This window comes from Capricornis sumatraensis, chromosome 1 (genome assembly GCF_032405125.1).
Source record: "Capricornis sumatraensis isolate serow.1 chromosome 1, serow.2, whole genome shotgun sequence".
Lineage (NCBI taxonomy): Eukaryota > Metazoa > Chordata > Mammalia > Artiodactyla > Bovidae > Capricornis > Capricornis sumatraensis.
Genome location: NC_091069.1, coordinates 112,936,408 through 112,954,419, shown reverse-complemented (window position 1 = coordinate 112,954,419; position 18,012 = coordinate 112,936,408). Strand labels below are relative to the sequence as shown.

The window sequence follows — 18,012 nt, the reverse complement described above, 5'->3', positions numbered from 1 at the left end:
CAAGAACATTGTACTACTACTATACTTTACAAGGTACTGCACTGTAAGATTGAAATGTTTTATTTTTTGTGTTTGTCTTTTTATGTATTATTTGTATGAAAGGTGTTATAAACCTACTACAGTACAGTACTTTGTAGCTGATTGCGTTAGTTGGGTTCCTAGTCTTCCTTTGTTGACCTTATGAACAAAATTGGACTAAATAGACTGTCAGAAGGGAACACATTCATATGTAGACTTACTGTGCCTTCCTCAAGGAAGACCTCCTTGTCCCATCCCAGGTTAAATACTCCTGTGTGTTCCTGCAGCTTCTGACCTCCATTGAGGAAGTGCAATCCAGCTTTGCGTAACAGAATGCTGTTCTTTTTCATTTTACTATAAACTGTGTGAGGGCAGGGACCGTATCTGTTTTCCTTACCTTGGTATCCCTAGGACTTAGAAGGGTGCCTTGAATGTGGTGGACTCTTTTATTTTTTAAATGGATTTTTCCTTTTTAGTATCCTTTTATGTTATAGTCACTGATTCAAGTACCATCCAAACTATTTATAAACTTAGATTTTAAAACACAAAGATGAATGGTTTTATTCTACTAGAAAAACAAGGTACTTGGTACAAACTAAAAAGATTTCTTTTTTTAAACACAGCCAGAAATGGCTTTGTCAGGCTGAACAGATAAGAAGAGTCATCAAAATAGCAAACTTGACAGCCGATAACACTTGGAAACCAAACACTGTGAATCAGAGCAAGTGATGGGAAACAAACCAACACTCAAACTCATTCTGGAAAAAACCCTGTTGTTTTATTATTACTTAGAAAGCACACACAGCAATTTATTGAGATGAAAGAGGAAAGGTAAAATAAGTGAGCATACAAATTCATTTCAAAAGAATCCATGTCACTTCCCAAGTAATCTCAGTCTATCTGAGCTTTCTAAACTGTATTTCTTGTATCTGTATCCATAATCTGAGTTATGCATATAGATGTATGTAAAACGTTGCACCATTGTTAGAAATCCTTTATCCAAAAACCTGCAGTAAGCATGTTTTTCTTCCTGAAAGCTTACTCCAGGTGTGTTCTCAGCTCACGCCATCGTCTCTTTTCTCTGAGTTCGTCTTTGATGACAAGTAAGGATACTTGTGAAGGATGATTTCCCCTTAGTTCTTGACTTTTTCTTTAACTTTTTCTGATTTTTGAGTGAGATTCCCAGTTCTTCCATGATGGCATTGAAAGAGAGACACTAGAGGACATGAAATAATAGAGCATCAGTTTGATCCACTTGTCTCCAGCCTTCACTGATCTGTTTCCCGTCTAGGCTTTTAGGATTATGAGATATTGGTTGAAGGTAACTCTGCTACAGGGTGCATCCCCAGCCAGTTCCCACACCTCCTCCTCCACCCACTGGCCACCCACCTTTACTACTGGGGGAAACAGATTTGGCAAGTCAGCTGGGCAAACTTTGGGATTTCATTCACAAAAGAAGTAGCAGAAAACTACCCAGGTAGGCTCTCAAAATAGAAAACTTACCTTTGCGGAGACACCAAAATAGAGTTAAATTAAGTCATTTCCCCCAGTGAGATGATCCAAACATTGATAGGATTATCAAGGCATACGGACACTTCAGTAATGCTATAGAAAATGAACAAACCTTCTCTACACCAAGGCTTTGTTTTTTTCTCCCATGAAACCTTACTTTGTTCCTAAAATAAAATCTAATTCTTGATGACTTTCCTTTCTGATAAAAAAAAAAAGAAAAAAAAAAACAATTTAAAATTTTATATTTTCTCCCCAAAAAATTAAATAAATAAATAAAATAAACAGAGATCTGGCAGCAGCAATGATGCAGCTGTGGTTGAAATGAAAATAATATGGTACTGAACTGCACAGCAAAGACGATGGCATAATATGAAAAGAAAATGGAATTATGAGCATAAAAAGTTATGCATATGCAGATGGCATATATGTGCATAAATGTATCTGTTACAATTATGCTATATCTGTTCACATGCACAATATATAAATAGCATAATAAGACATAATTTGCCATCATTTCTTCCAGCCAAGAGAAGATCTTTGAGTGACAAATTTCTGCTTGTATAGGGATTTCTACAAAGTAGTGTTGTTTTTGAAGAGATTGCTCCTAAAATGCTCTCTAAAAACCCAAAGCCTTTGGTAAAGTTTATGGCAGTGCAAGCACTATTCCTTGACCATTAACTTACAAAACGGACAGAGTTGAAAGCCAAATGATCATGTAGCACCAGCTGATTTCTAGAGGATGTGCGTGCCTGACAGGAATAAAGTGGTGTCTCATGTGTGCAGAGTACAGAATGTCTTCTGTGTTCCTTCTGTATCAAAGGGCAATACGCTTTTCTGAAAGTTGACACCCTGCTTTGTTCCATTAAAAAGCTGATGCATTTGAAACAAGCAGCATTTTTAATTCTTCTACTTGATTTGAGAATCAGACTTAACAAATTTAGATCCTAGGTATAAATTATTGGCTTACCAGGCTCACACCTTTCTAAAAAACTAGCTGTTTGCATATCTGTTCTTATTTCTTTTATACCTAAGTGTTTATAGGATTTGAATTTCATTTCCACTTTTCTATGATACTAAAAAAAAAAAAAAAAGAAAATTCAGGTCACGCGTGTTAATTTTTTTCCAAATGGTAAGCTGTGGCTTCAGCGAATTGAGAGGGTGTCACACCACACAAAGAAAAATTCAAAAATGTTTTCCACGAAGTATACTTCAAAAACTGAAACGGCAAGTGTCTCACAAATGAGATGTAATTTTTGTACCATTACGTGATGTGGAATTTATGTGTTGCTACTAAGATGGAAAGAATATTTTATAGTATTGCTGTGTTAGACAGTGTTGTATTGGGGTTTTGCAAGCTCTGTTCAGAAATTTATTTGAATGGAAGAAAGTGTTTTTGCACAGGACTTTTCTGGTTTCAGGAAGTTCACTAAGATGGAAGGCGGAGGGGCGAGAGAGAGGAGGAAGGAGTGCCAAGGAATTTACATACGCTGTGACACATAAACCGCACAGCAGCTTTAGAAAGGAGTTAGTATGCCCATCGTATAGATGGGGAAACTTACTATTAGAAGTATTGGATAACTTGCCCAAGAAATACGATTCATAAGTTAAAGAGCTTGTATTTGAACTCAGTGCTCATTTGACTCCTCAAACTTAACAGCTTTCACTTGAAATCTCCCACACCATGATGCTTAATTCTTTTAATTAAATCATTATAAAGAGCTCTCTGTGGATTCTTTCCTCATGAAAGATGTTAAGAACTATAATCTTTTGTTTCATTTGAATTCACTAATGCTTGATATTTTTCTCTACTTTTTTTTTGGTCATGTCGTGTGGCACGTGGTATCTTCATTCCCGAGCCAGGCATTGAACCTGTGCCCCTTGCAGTGGAAGCCTGGTGTCTTAACCACTGGGCCACCAGGGAAGTTCCTCAGATGTTTGATTTTAGACAATCACTTTGTTCTGCACAGAAAACCACCAAATTCGGCTTCTGTTAACAGACATGGCTCATGCAGGAGATACAACCAGAAAGGCACTCTTAAGTCTTTCCTATTTTGGGCAAAGGGGCAATCACAAATCTTATCTTGATAATACATATCAATCAAATTTTTCTTTAAAAACAAAAAATCCCCCTCCAAATTTTTAATTGCCTGAAAATACAGCAAACATCTTTTTCATTTTTTCATTAACCTTGGGTATTTATTTCTTGCTGCCTGTGTGAGAAGGCATATAAATATCATTTTATCAGTGGTCTGGTTTCTCTGTCATAAACTATGATTTCTTTTTGATTCTTACTCTGTCTCCAACTGTCAAAAGGAAAATGGCAAGATATTGGGGCTGACCTTTCTGCTTCCAAATTTTTGCTATAGTCACAAAACAAGATGACCTTTAAGGCCCCTCCCAGCCATGAACTTGAGTAAACCACACGCTCTCATAGCCACAGGAAATGAAAGTGTGAAGGTCATCTTTCAGCTCAGAGTAGCTTGAGAGAGGCTTGTCTTCATGAGTCAATTTGCCTATTGTAATCTAAGAACTGAAAATACATGTAACATATAAAGATTGCACTTCTGAAGCAGGATCCAAATTATGGTAGCTTTCCAAAGCTTTTACTTCCAGACTTGGTTTTATGAGCCCCTTTATGTTCATACAACCACACACACACACACACACACACACACACAGAGGTAAGGCGTGAAGGTGTAAATTTCTAAGCTCTTTTGTTAGAAAATATCAAGCATAAAAATGCCCACTAGCTGCCTGGCTCTAGAGGCAGGAAACTAGAAGTAGGGTGCTGTAGCAGCATCCTTCAGTGCTTTGCAGACTGGAACACACCCCCCCTCCCCCACTGCACCCCATCCCGGTTAGCTGGGATCCTGGGCTGTCCCATTTTCCTCTGGTAGATGGAATTCATGTTTTTAATGGGTCTACGTAGATGACCATGAATTATAATTGTGAGTTGGCTCCTGGCATCAGAATGTTGGAATTGAAGTTTAAGCTTACTGGACAGGTGATTATTTTCTCTGACTCAGTTTTCTTATCTATAAACTGAAAATAATAGTAGAATCCTCTCTTTTTTTCTGCAAATGCGATGAATTTATTTCTTAGCTTTTAGCAAATAAAAATATTCCCTTGAGGAATCCTTGTCATAGAGCTAATATGAGAATCATTAACCTGACATACGTTAAATACTCAGGGACAATACCTGGCACATAGTAATTACTCTGCCTTTAAAATAAAAAGTTATACATCACTGAAAATATTTTAAGTCTATGGCACTTACTGATCTATGTATTTGTCTATCTATGAATGTATGTAGAGTCTTTTGGACAATAAAGTGATCAAACCAGTCAAAAGGAAATCAACCCTGAATATTCATTGGAAGGACTGAGGCTGAAGCTGAAGCTCCAGTACTTTGGCCACCTGATGCCAAGAGCTGAATCACTGGAAAAGACTCTGACGCTGAGTAAGACTGAAGGCAGGAGGAGAAAGGGATGACAGAGGATGAGATGGTTGGATGGCATCACCAGTTCAATGGACATGAACTTGGGCAAACTCTGAGAGATGGTGAGGAACAGGGAAGCCTGGTGTGCTGCAGTCCATGGCATTGTAAAGGACACTACTGAGCGACTGAACAATAGCAACAATCTATCATCTAACTATCTATCATCTATTTGTGTGTGTGTGTGTGTGTGTGTGTTTGAAGCAGAGAAACAGTGAAAAGAGTTGATATTTCTTCAGTTTTAGCTTTCGCACATCCTTCTTTGCACTAATTCCTTTGAATATTTTATAAACAGTATTTTAGTTTAGTAGGTTCTGTACATGTTTAAAGTATAGAATTTTCAATGCCTATTATTACTTGTTTTACCAAGCCCATAACATGCTTTGGTATTTATGTAGTAACAGGTTTTTATGACAGCTTGTATCTTGTTCATAGATAGGTGCTCATCTATAAGAAGGAAATGGAAAACAACTGCACTTCTCGTCATTTAAACGTGTAATCATCTTTGTGCTTATGGGCCTCCATTTACAATGAATCACTATGATGGTATGTTTGATGGGAAAATTCACTGATAAATGAATTTGTATAGTAATCAATGATAGTACTGCTATCATGCTGCTCCTCACTCTATCCAAAGATAAAGTGGTATGTGTATGTGTGTGTGTGTGTGTGTGTGTGTGTGTGTGTGTGTGTGTGTGTGAGGTTTCTCTTGTAGAAGAAAGGAAACTGAGAAATAAAAGTTAGTCTATTAGAGACTTCAGCTGAAACTTCAACTAGCACTATACCAAGGGAACATTTCATGCAAAGAAGGGCTCGATAAAGGACAGAAATGGTATGGACCTAACAGAAGCAGAAGATATTAAGAAAAGGTGGCAAGAATACACAGAAGACCTGTACAAAAAAGAGCTTCATGACCCAGATAATCACGATGGTGTGATCACTCACCTAGAGCCAGACATCCTGGAATGTGAAGTCAAGTGGGCCTTAGAAGCATCACTATGAACAAAGCTAGTGGAGCCGATGGAATTCCAGTTGAGCTATTTCAAATCCTGAAAGATGATGCTGTGAAAGTGCTGCACTCACTATGCCAGCAAATTTGGAAAACTCAGCTGTGGCCACAGGACTGGAAAAGGTCCGTTTTCATTCCAATCCCAAAGAAAGGCAATGACAAAGAATGCTCAAACTACTGCACAATTGAACTCATCTCACACACTAGTAAAGTAAAGCTCAAAATTCTCCAAGCCAGGCTTCAATAGGATGTGAACCGTGAACTTCCAGATGTTCAAACTGGTTTTAGAAAAGGCAGAGGAATCAGAGATCAAATTGCCAACATCCACTGGATCATGGAAAAAGCAAGAGAGTTCCAGAAAAACATCTATTTCTGCTTGATTGACTATGCCAAAGCCTTTGACTGTGTGGATCACAACAAACTGTGGAAAATTCTGAAAGAGATGGGAATACCAGACCACCTGACCTGCCCCTTGAGAAATCTGTATGCAGATCAGGAAGCAACAGTTAGAGCTGGACATGGAACAGACTGGTTCCAAATAGGAAAAGGAGTATGTCAAGGCTGTATATTATCACCCTGCTTATTTAACTTCTATGCAGAGTACGTCATGAGAAACGCTGGGCTGGAAGAAGCACAAGCTGGAATCAAGATTGCTGGGAGAAATATCAATAACCTCAGATATGCAGATGACACCACCCTTATGGAGAAAGTGAAGAGGAACTAAAAAGCCTCTAGATGAAAGTGAAAGAAGAGAGTGAAAAAGTTGGCTTAAAGCTCAACGTTCAGAAAACGAAGATCATGGCATCTGGTCTCATCACTTCATGGCAAATAGATGGGGAAAGAGTGGAAACAGTGTCAGACTTTATTTTTGGGGGCTCCAAAATCACTGCAAATGGTGATTGCAGCCATGAAATTAAAAGATGCTTACTCCTTGGAAGGAAAGTGATGACCAACCTAGATAGCATATTGAAAAGCAGAGACATTACTTTGCCGACTAAGGTCCGTCTAGTCAAGGCTATGGATTTTCCAGTGGTCATGTATGTATGTGAGAGTTGGACTGTGAAAAAAGCTGAGTGCCGAAGAACTGATGCTTTTGAAGTGTGGTGTTGGAGAAGACTCTTGAGAGTTCCTTGGACTGCAAGGAGATCCAACCAGACCATCCTAAAGATCAGTCCTAGGTTTTCATTGGAAGAACTGATGCTAAACCTGAAACTCCAATCCTTTGGCCACCTCATGTGAAAAGTTGACTCATTGGAAAAGACCCTGATGCTGGGAGGGATTGAGGGCTGGAGGAGAAGGGGACAACAGAGGATGAGATGCCTGGATGGCATCACTGACTCGATGAACGTGAATCTGAGTGAACTCTGGGAGTTGGTGATGGACAGGGAGGCCTGGCGTGCTGCGATTCATGAGGTCACAAATAGTTGGACACGACTGAATGACTGAACTGAACTGACCATTAGCTTTCATAGCTTTAAAAGAATAGGGACCCAAAGGTACAGATGAACATATTTGCAGAGCAGGAATAGAGATGCAGAGAACAGACTTGTGATGGGGATGGTGGGGTGAATTGGAAGAGTAGAACTGGCATACATACACTGCTATGGGTAAAATAGATACTAGTGAGACTGCTGTATAGCATACTACTACTACTAGTACTACTACTACTACTACTACTACTACTACTAAGTCGCTTCAGTCATGTCCAACTCTGTGCGACCTCATAGACGGCAGCCCACCAGGCTCCCCCGTCCCTGGGATTCTCCTGGCAAGAACACTGGAGTGGGTTGCCATTTCTTTCTCTAATGCATGAAAGTGAAAAGTGAAAGTGAAGTCGGTCAGTCGTGTCTGACTCTTAGCGACCCCATGGAGTGCAGCCCCCCAGGCTCCTCCGTCCACTGGATTTCCCAGGCAAGAGTGCTGGAGTGGGGTGCCATCACCTTTTCCATGCTGTAGAGCATAGGGAGTTCAATTCAGTGCTCTGTGATGACCTAGAGGGGTGGAGTGGGGCAGGGTATGAAAGGAGGGAGGCTCAAGAGGGAGAGGATATATGTATACGTATAGTCGATTTACATTGTTGTACAGCAGAAATCAATAAGACATTGTAAAGCAACTACATCCCAAATTTTTTAAAAAAGGAGATACTGCTCTATTTTGCAGAAAGTCGTTCCTCTTGTACACTTCTTCGGTATGTATGGTGTGTTCCCATCAACTCCCCTTTCCTTCCCTTCTCCTGCCTTGTTTTACCTTCTTTTCTGGCTTGTTTCTCTTTATAATTGCTGACTACATGGCAACTTCTTTGGATTAACCCCAATAATTGATTTCTTGGTACAGCTTCCCTGATAGCTCAGTTGGTAAAGAATCCGCTTGCATTGCAGGGGACCATGGTTTGATTCCTGCGTCTGGAAGATCTGCTGGAGGAGGGGAAGGCTACTCACTCCAGTATTCTGGCCTGGAGAATTCCATGGACTGTGTAGTACAAGGGGTTGCAAAGAGTTGTAGATGACTGAACGACTTTCACTTCACCTCAGTGTGCATCTGAACATAAATTATCCTCTCTTGGCACCTTTATCCTATTATTGCAAATACCTCCTGCAAGGATTGGGAGGAGCTAATTAAGCTCTCCTTTTGTAACTAAAATAAAATGCCTCAGGAAAACATAAAAACAAAAACCTAAGGTGGGGAATGTTTTTTACATCATAGGAAAAGTTGTGTGCCTGGATTTGATTTTTGTTTACAATATTGAAAGAACCCAGCCTAAGCCATCTGGGACAGGCTTTCATATTTGTTGCAAACTTGGCATCAGGGTGTGACTATCAGGTTGATTTCTCATTATATATTCCATTTTTATGCATTCAGTGCTTTCATTCTTTAGTACTGTTTAGGGGAACTACTTTGAATACATAACTTCAAGGGTTCTTCTGACACATTAGTTTTTAGAAGGTCGGGCCTACCCAAGAATATAATATAGGTTTTACATTTTGTATAGTTTTCTCCCTTTAATTTATTAGACTCCTTATTCAACGACACTTGAAGTAATCTGTAACACTGTGTAATAAATTTTCACCTTATGCTTAGAAGAAGAGAATGATATTGGTAATATTAAAGTCATTTTACTGCTACAAAAATCTTTAATTTTATATATAGGCTTTAACTTAAAGGCAAGCTGCGATTTGAAGTCTTGCTGTAAAACCATTCTTAGAAAAATATAGACTATCAGGAGATATAGTAGGGAATACTTTGCTGAGAAATAATGTGATTATTACTACTACTGTGATTGTTTTCTCGTTCAGCAGAGGCAGTGTCTCAGTAATTTTTTTCTTAACAAGGACTAAGCATTCACATCCTTTAATATTATTAAACTCTCAGGTCTCGTGTGGATGTAAACCTACTATGTTCAATATGTTCTGGACCTAGAGTCCAGAAGTTTTTCAAGGAACATGACAGAAGACTCCTGCTCATGAGCTTGCTATCTTAAGGTTTTGGAAAGTCTGGTTGCCTATCTGCACAAGTGTTTTACTTCTCAAGATAATTGACGATTTGAGAACAGAGATCAGCCCTCAATTATTCCACACTAAGTACAGGAAGGAGAGTCTTAGAGGAAAAATACATGCACTGTCTTTGTGTGCAGTTCCTGTGTCCCAGAACTCAAAATTTGAGCATCACCATTCTGGTTTTATCAGTTTTGTTCGGAAACACTGGGTCCTCTTTTATGTGACCATCCTTGGAGTTAAAAGCAAAAACAAAAACAGATCTGTGAGGTTGAGAGTCACCACCGTAGCTTCCATAATAGTGGTTATGATGAATTGTGCCCTGAAGCTCATGAGGAAGTTGGTTCTCCTTTGAGTTTGCACCAAAGCTCTCAAGTGGAGGACATTTCAACACTGAATGAAAATGTGAAAGTGTGGCCCCCACCCTTCTCCTCACCTGTGACTCAGCAGCTACTGCTTTCACAGACTGCTTCATTGCATTTTTTATGCTTTAAACTGGCTCTTCATAGGTGCCAGCCCCTAGAGGCCTGTCTTCTCTTGCTTTGTCTGTAGCACATAGATGCCAATAGCTCATGTTTCCTAGCTCCTTTAATGCCATATTTTCACCATCTTTATGTCCTTTTACCATTTTTCTTCTGTATTTCATTTTTGTTCCCAGACCTGAGGCTTTCTGCTGACATTTTAGCTCTCTCAGATTCTAGATTTAAGCTTCGAATTTCTTGCATGAAGGCATGCTCTGGAATTCCTTGTTTCTTATCCGAGGCCTTTAAACTATCTATCATGTATACTATCATGTAAGAATTGAATCACCAGTCTATGTCTGATGCAGGACACAGCATGCTTGGGGCTGGTGCATGGGGATGACCCAGAGAGATGTTATGGGGAGGGAGGTGGGAGGGGGGTTCATGTTTGGGAACACATGTAAGAATTAAAGATTTTAAAATTAAAAAAAAAAAAAAAAGAAAGAAATTTGCTTTTAAGACCAGCAAAAAAAAAAAAAATAATAATAAAATAAAAAATATATATATATCCATGGGGGACACAGGGTTACTTGATGGCACCAAACACACACAAATCATCTTTCTTGGGTTCATTTTTATTTAAGGATTTTATTTAGAATTTTTTTTTTTCCTTCCATTACATTAAATGTAAGTATAGTGTGGGATGTCATTTCTTCTCTCTCTCTTTTTACTTGGTGTGACTGTCCACAATCCCCAAGCTCTTAGGGCAGCCATTCCCAGCCATTTTTGCACCAGAGACTGGTTTCATGGAAGACATTTTTTTCCAAGAAAAATTGGGTGAGGGTTGATTCTAGGGCACACAACCTAGAGTCCTCACAAGCAGAGTTCACAGCAGGGTTCATGCTAATCTAATACCGCTGCTGATCTGACAGGAGGTGAAACTCAGGCGGCAATGCAAAAGGTAGGGAGTGGCTGTAAATACAGATGGGCTCCCCTTGTGGCTCAGCTGGTAAAGAATCCGCCTGCAATACGAGAGAGACAGAGGCAGTTTCGCTCGCTTGCCCCCAACTTAATCCTGCTGTGTGGCCCAGGGACTGGGGACCCCTGTCTCAGGATATAGGGAAGTTTATTTCCCTCTAACATTAGTGATGATTTCATAGAAAGTTTTGAAATACAAAGTTAGCACCAAGGCAGAACATTTTGATACTAATCTATGTGCTTTTACCAGTTCTTCTTTATCTCAGCCTCTTTTTTTCTACTTCTAAAGCAAGAGCTTTCATATACATTGCCCTCAGGGTAGGGTTGACACAGGGGGAAAAAAATAGTCAAAGTTGCAGCTTTGAGTTCTTAAATGAACTTGTATGGATCTATAGAAGCCATTGCTGTCTTTGAAGCTATTAATTACAATAGTCAGGTGTTTCAAAGGAGAAAAAAGAAGGTACTTGGAGTTGTAAATGTTTAGAGCCTTCTGGATCCATCATATATGACTGGGCCTTCCAGAGCATGGTTTAAAACAGAGCATTGGTTGCTGCTCTCTATCTCTGCCACATTCTCTGAGATCCCCTATGTTCCCACTGTGGTCTCCATATCAGGACTACGTATAGAATTGTTTCCACTCCAACCTCAAGTCTCCTGATCCACTGGTTCTCTCAGGCCTTCCACAAGGCTCCTGGTTGGGAAGGGCCATGGATTTTTGGATGTTTGCCCTGGCATGCTCTGAGGTTAAGCAGGACTCTGAATGCACTTTTAGGCTCACTGCCTAGACATTGATATTTTGCCATACTGTTGGATGTATGATTTCTCTACAAGTCTGCCCACCTCCTGCGTTACATACCATGAACCCAACAATGACACTTTCTGTTCGGGATTGCCCTGAGATTTTCCAATGTTTCTACTTTTCTGTCGCTCCAACCTGGGGCTTGACTCAGGGATGATAATGAGAGCCCTTCTCAGGGATTTGAATAGCATTTAAAGGTAATGATTTCCCTCCAGTTTTGTCTTTCCTAGTGGTCAAGAACTGGTCAGGGATTGGGAAAAGAGGTAGAAAAGTATGTATTATGCATATTTCCTCAACCTTGACATTGTTCAGTTGCTCAGTTGTGTCCCACTCTTTGCGACCCCATGGATCTCAACCTTGACCCTCTGGGTTTTAGTTTTTGCTAATTAAGAGCTAGACTTTTTGAATTCAAACAACTAATTCAATCAACAAAACACCTAGATCTTGAGATCAAAAGCCATAGTTTTTAAGATTTTTGTCTATTCTCCAAGTTTGTAAAATCCATGTAAAATTGAAAACATAAGATGTTGAGTCATCTCTAGTTTGGGAGAAACGCATATAAAAACCTTGATGTTGATGGTGAAGGAAGGTAGGGATAAAATCAGTGTAAAAAGAAGCACATCAGCCTTTCCTTTGCTTCCCTTTGTGTCTCTTTAGCAGAATTACTTAAGTTTCACTTAAAGATTAGAGACTTTCCTGGGCATTGCAGCCCCCTGAACTTCTTCTTTCTAGAATTGGGATTGAGGCTGTAATCAGTTCCATAACTTTGAATAACTCCCTAGGTACAATTCCTTTATTTTCCTTTTTTCCCTCTTTTTTATGCCTAGTCTATAGACTCACCAAAGTAAAAAAATGATTCTACTTCTATAATCTTTACTGTATTTTTAATGACTCATTTATGATTTATTCGATGAGAACCCTCTCACTCTATAATGCCATGATAGCTATTTTTTTCTATATCCAGAACCGAGCACTCTACCCCAAGTACTGAAAATGCAAAGTAATTCTGTTTATGACAAGAATTTAACATGTTCAACATAACTACACAATTTAATAAATATATATACATATATATGTAATAGTTATTATATCAAGTCAGTCAATCCTAAAAAATCAATCCTGAATATTCATTGGAAGGACTGATGCCAAGGCTGAAGTTCCAATACTTTGGCCACCTGATGCGAAGAACTGACTCTTTAGAAAAGACCCCAATGCTGGGAAATGTTGAAGGCAGGAAGAGAAGAGAAGGAGATGACAGAGGATGAGATGGTTGAATGGTATCACTGACTCAATGGACATGAGTTTGAGCTCTGGGAATTGGTGATGGACAGGGAGGCCTGGTGTGCTGCAGTCCACGGGGATGCAAAAAGTCAGACACAACTGAGTGACTGAACTGATATAATATATATTTATATATATATATGTTAATGTGTATACATATGTGTGCATGCATATACAGGCTTCCCAGGTGGTGCAAATCATAAAGAATCCAATGTAGGGACTGGAGGAGAGGTGGGTTCAATCCCTGAGTTGGGAAGATCCCCTAGAGTAGGAAATGGCAACTCACTCCAGTATTCTTGACTGGGAAATCCCATGGACAGTGGAACTTGGCCGTTTACAGTCCATGGGGTCACAAAGAGTTGAACACAGCTGAACACACATGCATGCATGCACATATGTATACACACATATATGTATATATGTGTATATATGTATACACACATATATTATATTCTCCATATATGTATATATGTGTATATATGTATACACACACATATATTATATTCTCCAAGCTTTTTTCTCCTCTGCTTCTACACTTTAATTTTCTTCCCACTTTCTAAGAGAATTTAAAAAATGCCATGGTTGGAAGAGAGTTTTAACTGCAACCCCCTCATTTGACAGATGACCAAGTTGAGGAGGAGGGAAGTATTATACAATCCTTGCCTAGAGACACAGTGATTCAGCAGAGGCCCAGGGACCTGAATTCTTGGCTCGTGGTTCCCAAGTCACCTTTCCTTTGGGCCACAGATGTCTTTCAGGGGTTGATTTACATGGTAGTGTCAACCTGTACACTGGAAAAGTTATTTCTAAATGGATGCTAATTGCTTCTTGGCCTCTCTGTTAATTAATGAATGTTTGGGTTTCCAGGCAAAGAAAAGCTGCTTTGCACAATTAACAGAAATAACCTGATTAGAGAGACCTCCAAATCGCTTGCTAAGTAAATTAATCAGACTATAGAAGAAATAAAGTCAAGGATGGCTTGGAAGCATCTGATAATGTGCCAAATTTCAGTGAGAAAACAAAATTACCTAATTGTGTTAGGTTATATATAGACAGTAGTGTTTTTCAGCTCTTATGTTTGGAAAAGACTAAGTGATCAGGAAAACCTTATTTGAAGTTGAAAAACCTGAGTATTTGAAGTCTGACCACTCCAGTTGAAAAAAAGAAAGAAAATTCTGGCTAAGCTAAATTTAAAATTATAATCACTAAGGAGAACTACAGTGGCTTCATTACATCACTCAGGTTTTACTCATTGTTTTTGTGTGTATATCTGGACGTACACATTGCGATGCGGAAATGCATTGCAGAGCAGTGTGGCCAATTAGCCATATTTGGGCTGACAACGATAAAGCTTAGATTCTGCAGGGTATGGAAACCACATAACACATTTGTATCATTGGTTTTCTATCACAAGAATGCCCTTCTCTTTACAAATAGAATTTCTTTGAAAACTTAAGGGAGAATCCCACTTTCCGTGATACCAGTCTCTGTGGAGAAGATTTAGAAAGCAAAAATGATTTTAATATGCCTGTGCATCTGGACATAAAATTCTATAACTGTGAGAAGCATAATGAGATGGCTCCTAAAGGCAAACTAAAACTGCAGCGCCGAGCAGAAATTTTTCATTATCTATAAGAGTTAATTAATAATGCCATTTGGCACAGTTAGATGTGCAGAAAATAGTACAAGAAGTAAGAATGCTTTGTTTCCCTTTTGCTTTTCAAGGCTGTTCAGGCTGCTTTTAAATTGCTTACTAGGAAATAGACCTTAGAGCGTAAGGGTCATGGGTTTGGAAACTAATTGGGATTCATTATTTTGCTGCTTTGCCCAGATGGCTCATATAGAACATAAGATAATGTGTGGCAAATGCACTGAGGTATTTGGAAATAATTTTCCTTGGATAGGTTTACAGTCATATAATCTAGCTGATTTTCCTAAAGTCACAGTCTCTATCCACCATGTATTCCTTGGCTAGTTCCAATTTTGCTGGGAAAGCTTTAAAATAATTCAATTTATAATTTTAGTCTGAAACAAAACAAGTTTTATTTTTTTGCCTTATTGCAAAAGGTAAAAGCTTGTTTTGAGGCTATACAAGCTTGTTAAGAAATAAATTAGACAACATTACATGCTCCATAGTTCCTGCTCGCTTCCTAACTTTAAACAATGTTTCTCTGGGTATCTTGTGTGTGTTCAGTTGTTCAGTTGTGTCTGACTCTTTTGTGATCCATGGACTGTAGTCTGACAAGCTCCTCTGTCCATGGGATGTTCCAGACAAGAATACTGGAGAGGGTTGCCATTTCCTGCTCCAGGGGATCTTCCTGTCTGTGTCTCCTGCATTGACAGGTGGATTCTTTACCACTAGTGCCACCTGAGAAGCCTTTCTCAGAGTATAATCCACAGATAATCTGCCAGTGTTAGTAAAAACTCACATTTCCTGTCTAATTTGAAGTCACACTGCTATATTCAAATAAATTTTAATAAAAACTCATGTTTACCAACTACTTTTAAGTAAAACAACTGTTTTTTGGATTGTTGAGAAAAAATTCACATAAGAAAAAATACTTTAAAAAACGATCCTTGTTTTGAAGATGACTTGAAAGAAAAGTCATGTACATGGTCTAATTTTAGAAAAAACTGCTGTATTTGAGCTATTTTTATGTAAACTAATGTGCACAACTACTTTTAAGCATTCATGATCAGATTTAGTTAAAAAATTCCAATTCCTGGGCTATTTTCACTGTGGAGGAATCTCTGGAGGTGCAAACTATATACTCTGTATTTTAATTTCCCCAGGTGATTCTGATGTTCACTGAAGTCTGAAAACCAGCGACATGAAAAACAGAGATTGAAAATTTTCTTGTATGTTCAAGTTCTCTCTCTCTCTCTCTCTCTCTCTCTTTTTTTTTTTTCCTAAATTCACTTAAAATGCAATGACTTCTCCTGGAGTCATTGTGGGCTTATTGGTTATTTACTCGATGGCAGAATTGGTTGTCTGAGAGCATGTATGAAAGGAGATAGAGGAGAAAGTAAGAAACCAGGGTCTGAAATGAAGGGCAGTTTCTCAATGGAGGGACAAGTCACGAGACAGAGCAGGAAACTTACCTACCTGAGTATCTTGAGTATCCTACCACTTACAGCTAAACAGGAGGATCATCATTTGAATATAATGGCATTTCTACCCCCAAGATGTGCACAGTTTCTTCTTCTCTAGAGAGGGTTTATTAAATATTTAATGCTAAATATATCTTGCTTGGAATTAACGATCCTACCTCTAGAATCGAGAAATGGCAACAACCTGAGTGCCTATTATAGACATAAGAGTATGCTTTAGGTCACTACAGGTTTGGGAAGTGCTGGATACTTTTCCAACTTGTTGCAAATTCTCAATGCATCCTAACATATTAAACATACTGAAATGTTATGTAGTAAAGGGACATTTTTCCTGGTGTTCAACTGGTTACTCAACCATGAAAATCTAATTTGAGATTTGGCTAATGAAAGTCATTTCCACAAACATGCCTTTAATACAACCATATGACCTAGAAACTATACCCCCCTATTACATCTAAGAAACCAAGGCTGTGAGAAATTCAGTTACTTGTCTATAGACATTCAGTATGTGGCTCCACTAGAACCTGAACCTAACTAAGTTTGGCTGCTTTAGAAAATTCTCTTCTAAGAGACTGTTTTAAGAGTCTCTTCTAGGACTCTGGGTCACTGTCTCACATCTATTTCAGAGTCAACTGTTAGTAAAGCTGAAATAAAATTGTGGAAAGGATTAAACTAACACTGCTGCTGCTGCTGCTAAGTCACTTCAGTCGTGTCCGACTCTGTGTGACCCCATAGATGGCAGCCCACCAGGCTCCCCCATCCCTGGGATTCTCCAGGCAAGAACACTGGAGTGGGTTGCCATGTCTTCTTCCAGGGGATCTTTCCGACCCAGGGATCGAACCTGTGTCTCTCTGGTCTCCTACATTGGCAGATGGGTTCTTTGCCACTAGGGCCACCTGGGAAGCTATTTACAGTGTGAAGTAGTACATAAATATTAATTTTATCCAAACCTCTGAATCATACTTTTAAATGATTCTCTGTATAGAAAGGTAAGTTTTGTTACCATTAATCCTGATCATCTATACCTCATATATAACCCTTGAACTTTTTGAGTAGCATTTTTGGTTTATTATATATAGTCCTTGGGAAAATAAATTTATGTAATTTGTGGTTTCTATATATAGAATCAATGAATTATGAATTATATAATGTTTATCCCAATATTTGATTTTTTTATTATTATTATGAGGATGTGAACTCTGACTTAGGGCAAACAGTATGTTGCTTTTACCTAAATAAATACTAATAAATCTTAGTGTAATTTATGGATATTTTCTTAAAAGTATATTTATTTAAAGAAAAAACCAAGACTGAGAAACAATCAGGGCAAGAGTCAACTTTCCTGAACATACTTTACTAGAGAAATACAGAGTTGATTGTAGAGACTTGCAATTCAAAAATTGGAACCCATTTAAAGCTAAGCAAAGGGAAGGCAAAAAGGTACATGATTGCACAGATGGCCTATGTCTACTTCTGAGAAATATATTTTGGGGGATCACTTCACATATCAAAAGGCAACCCCATAAAGGAGAAGAAAGACAGATGGATCCTGTATTGAGGGAAGATGAAAAGCATCTTCAAATCCCGTATTCATTGTGAAGAGGAAACAAGCTCAGAGGGACAGCAAGCAGCTTTTGTCACAACAAATTAAGTATGTTGTTGGCTTTCTATGTCACCATGCTCAGTTAGAGTGAAAATTACTTACAGCATTTGAATGCAGATGGAAAATAAATTTATAGAGATCTGTAACTAATGTATAGGGGAATTTTTTTTTTCTCTATTTTCTTCTCCTTGTCCTTCTCCCTAGTATACTTGGAAGGAATTGAAAATGGCAAAGGATCCAGAGAAATGAGTAT

General features: G+C 38.6%; 1 protein-coding gene across 6 annotated transcripts in view; it reads right to left on the bottom strand.

Annotated features, from left to right (window-relative positions):
• Nucleotides 1–1,078: 1,078 nt before the first annotated feature.
• The window catches only part of GRIK1 (glutamate ionotropic receptor kainate type subunit 1), a 466,511-nt gene continuing 449,577 nt past the window's right edge, over nt 1,079–18,012 (bottom strand). For 4 of the 6 annotated variants that reach the window (XM_068967638.1, XM_068967805.1, XM_068968044.1 and 1 more), the window contains one exon: nt 1,079–1,234. In XM_068967638.1, coding sequence (XP_068823739.1) covers nt 1,079–1,234 — 156 coding nt within the window. Of the gene's footprint in view, nt 1,235–1,642; nt 1,730–18,012 lie in introns of all 6 variants that reach the window. The other 2 variants (XM_068967473.1, XM_068967554.1) reach the window with 1 other exon arrangement.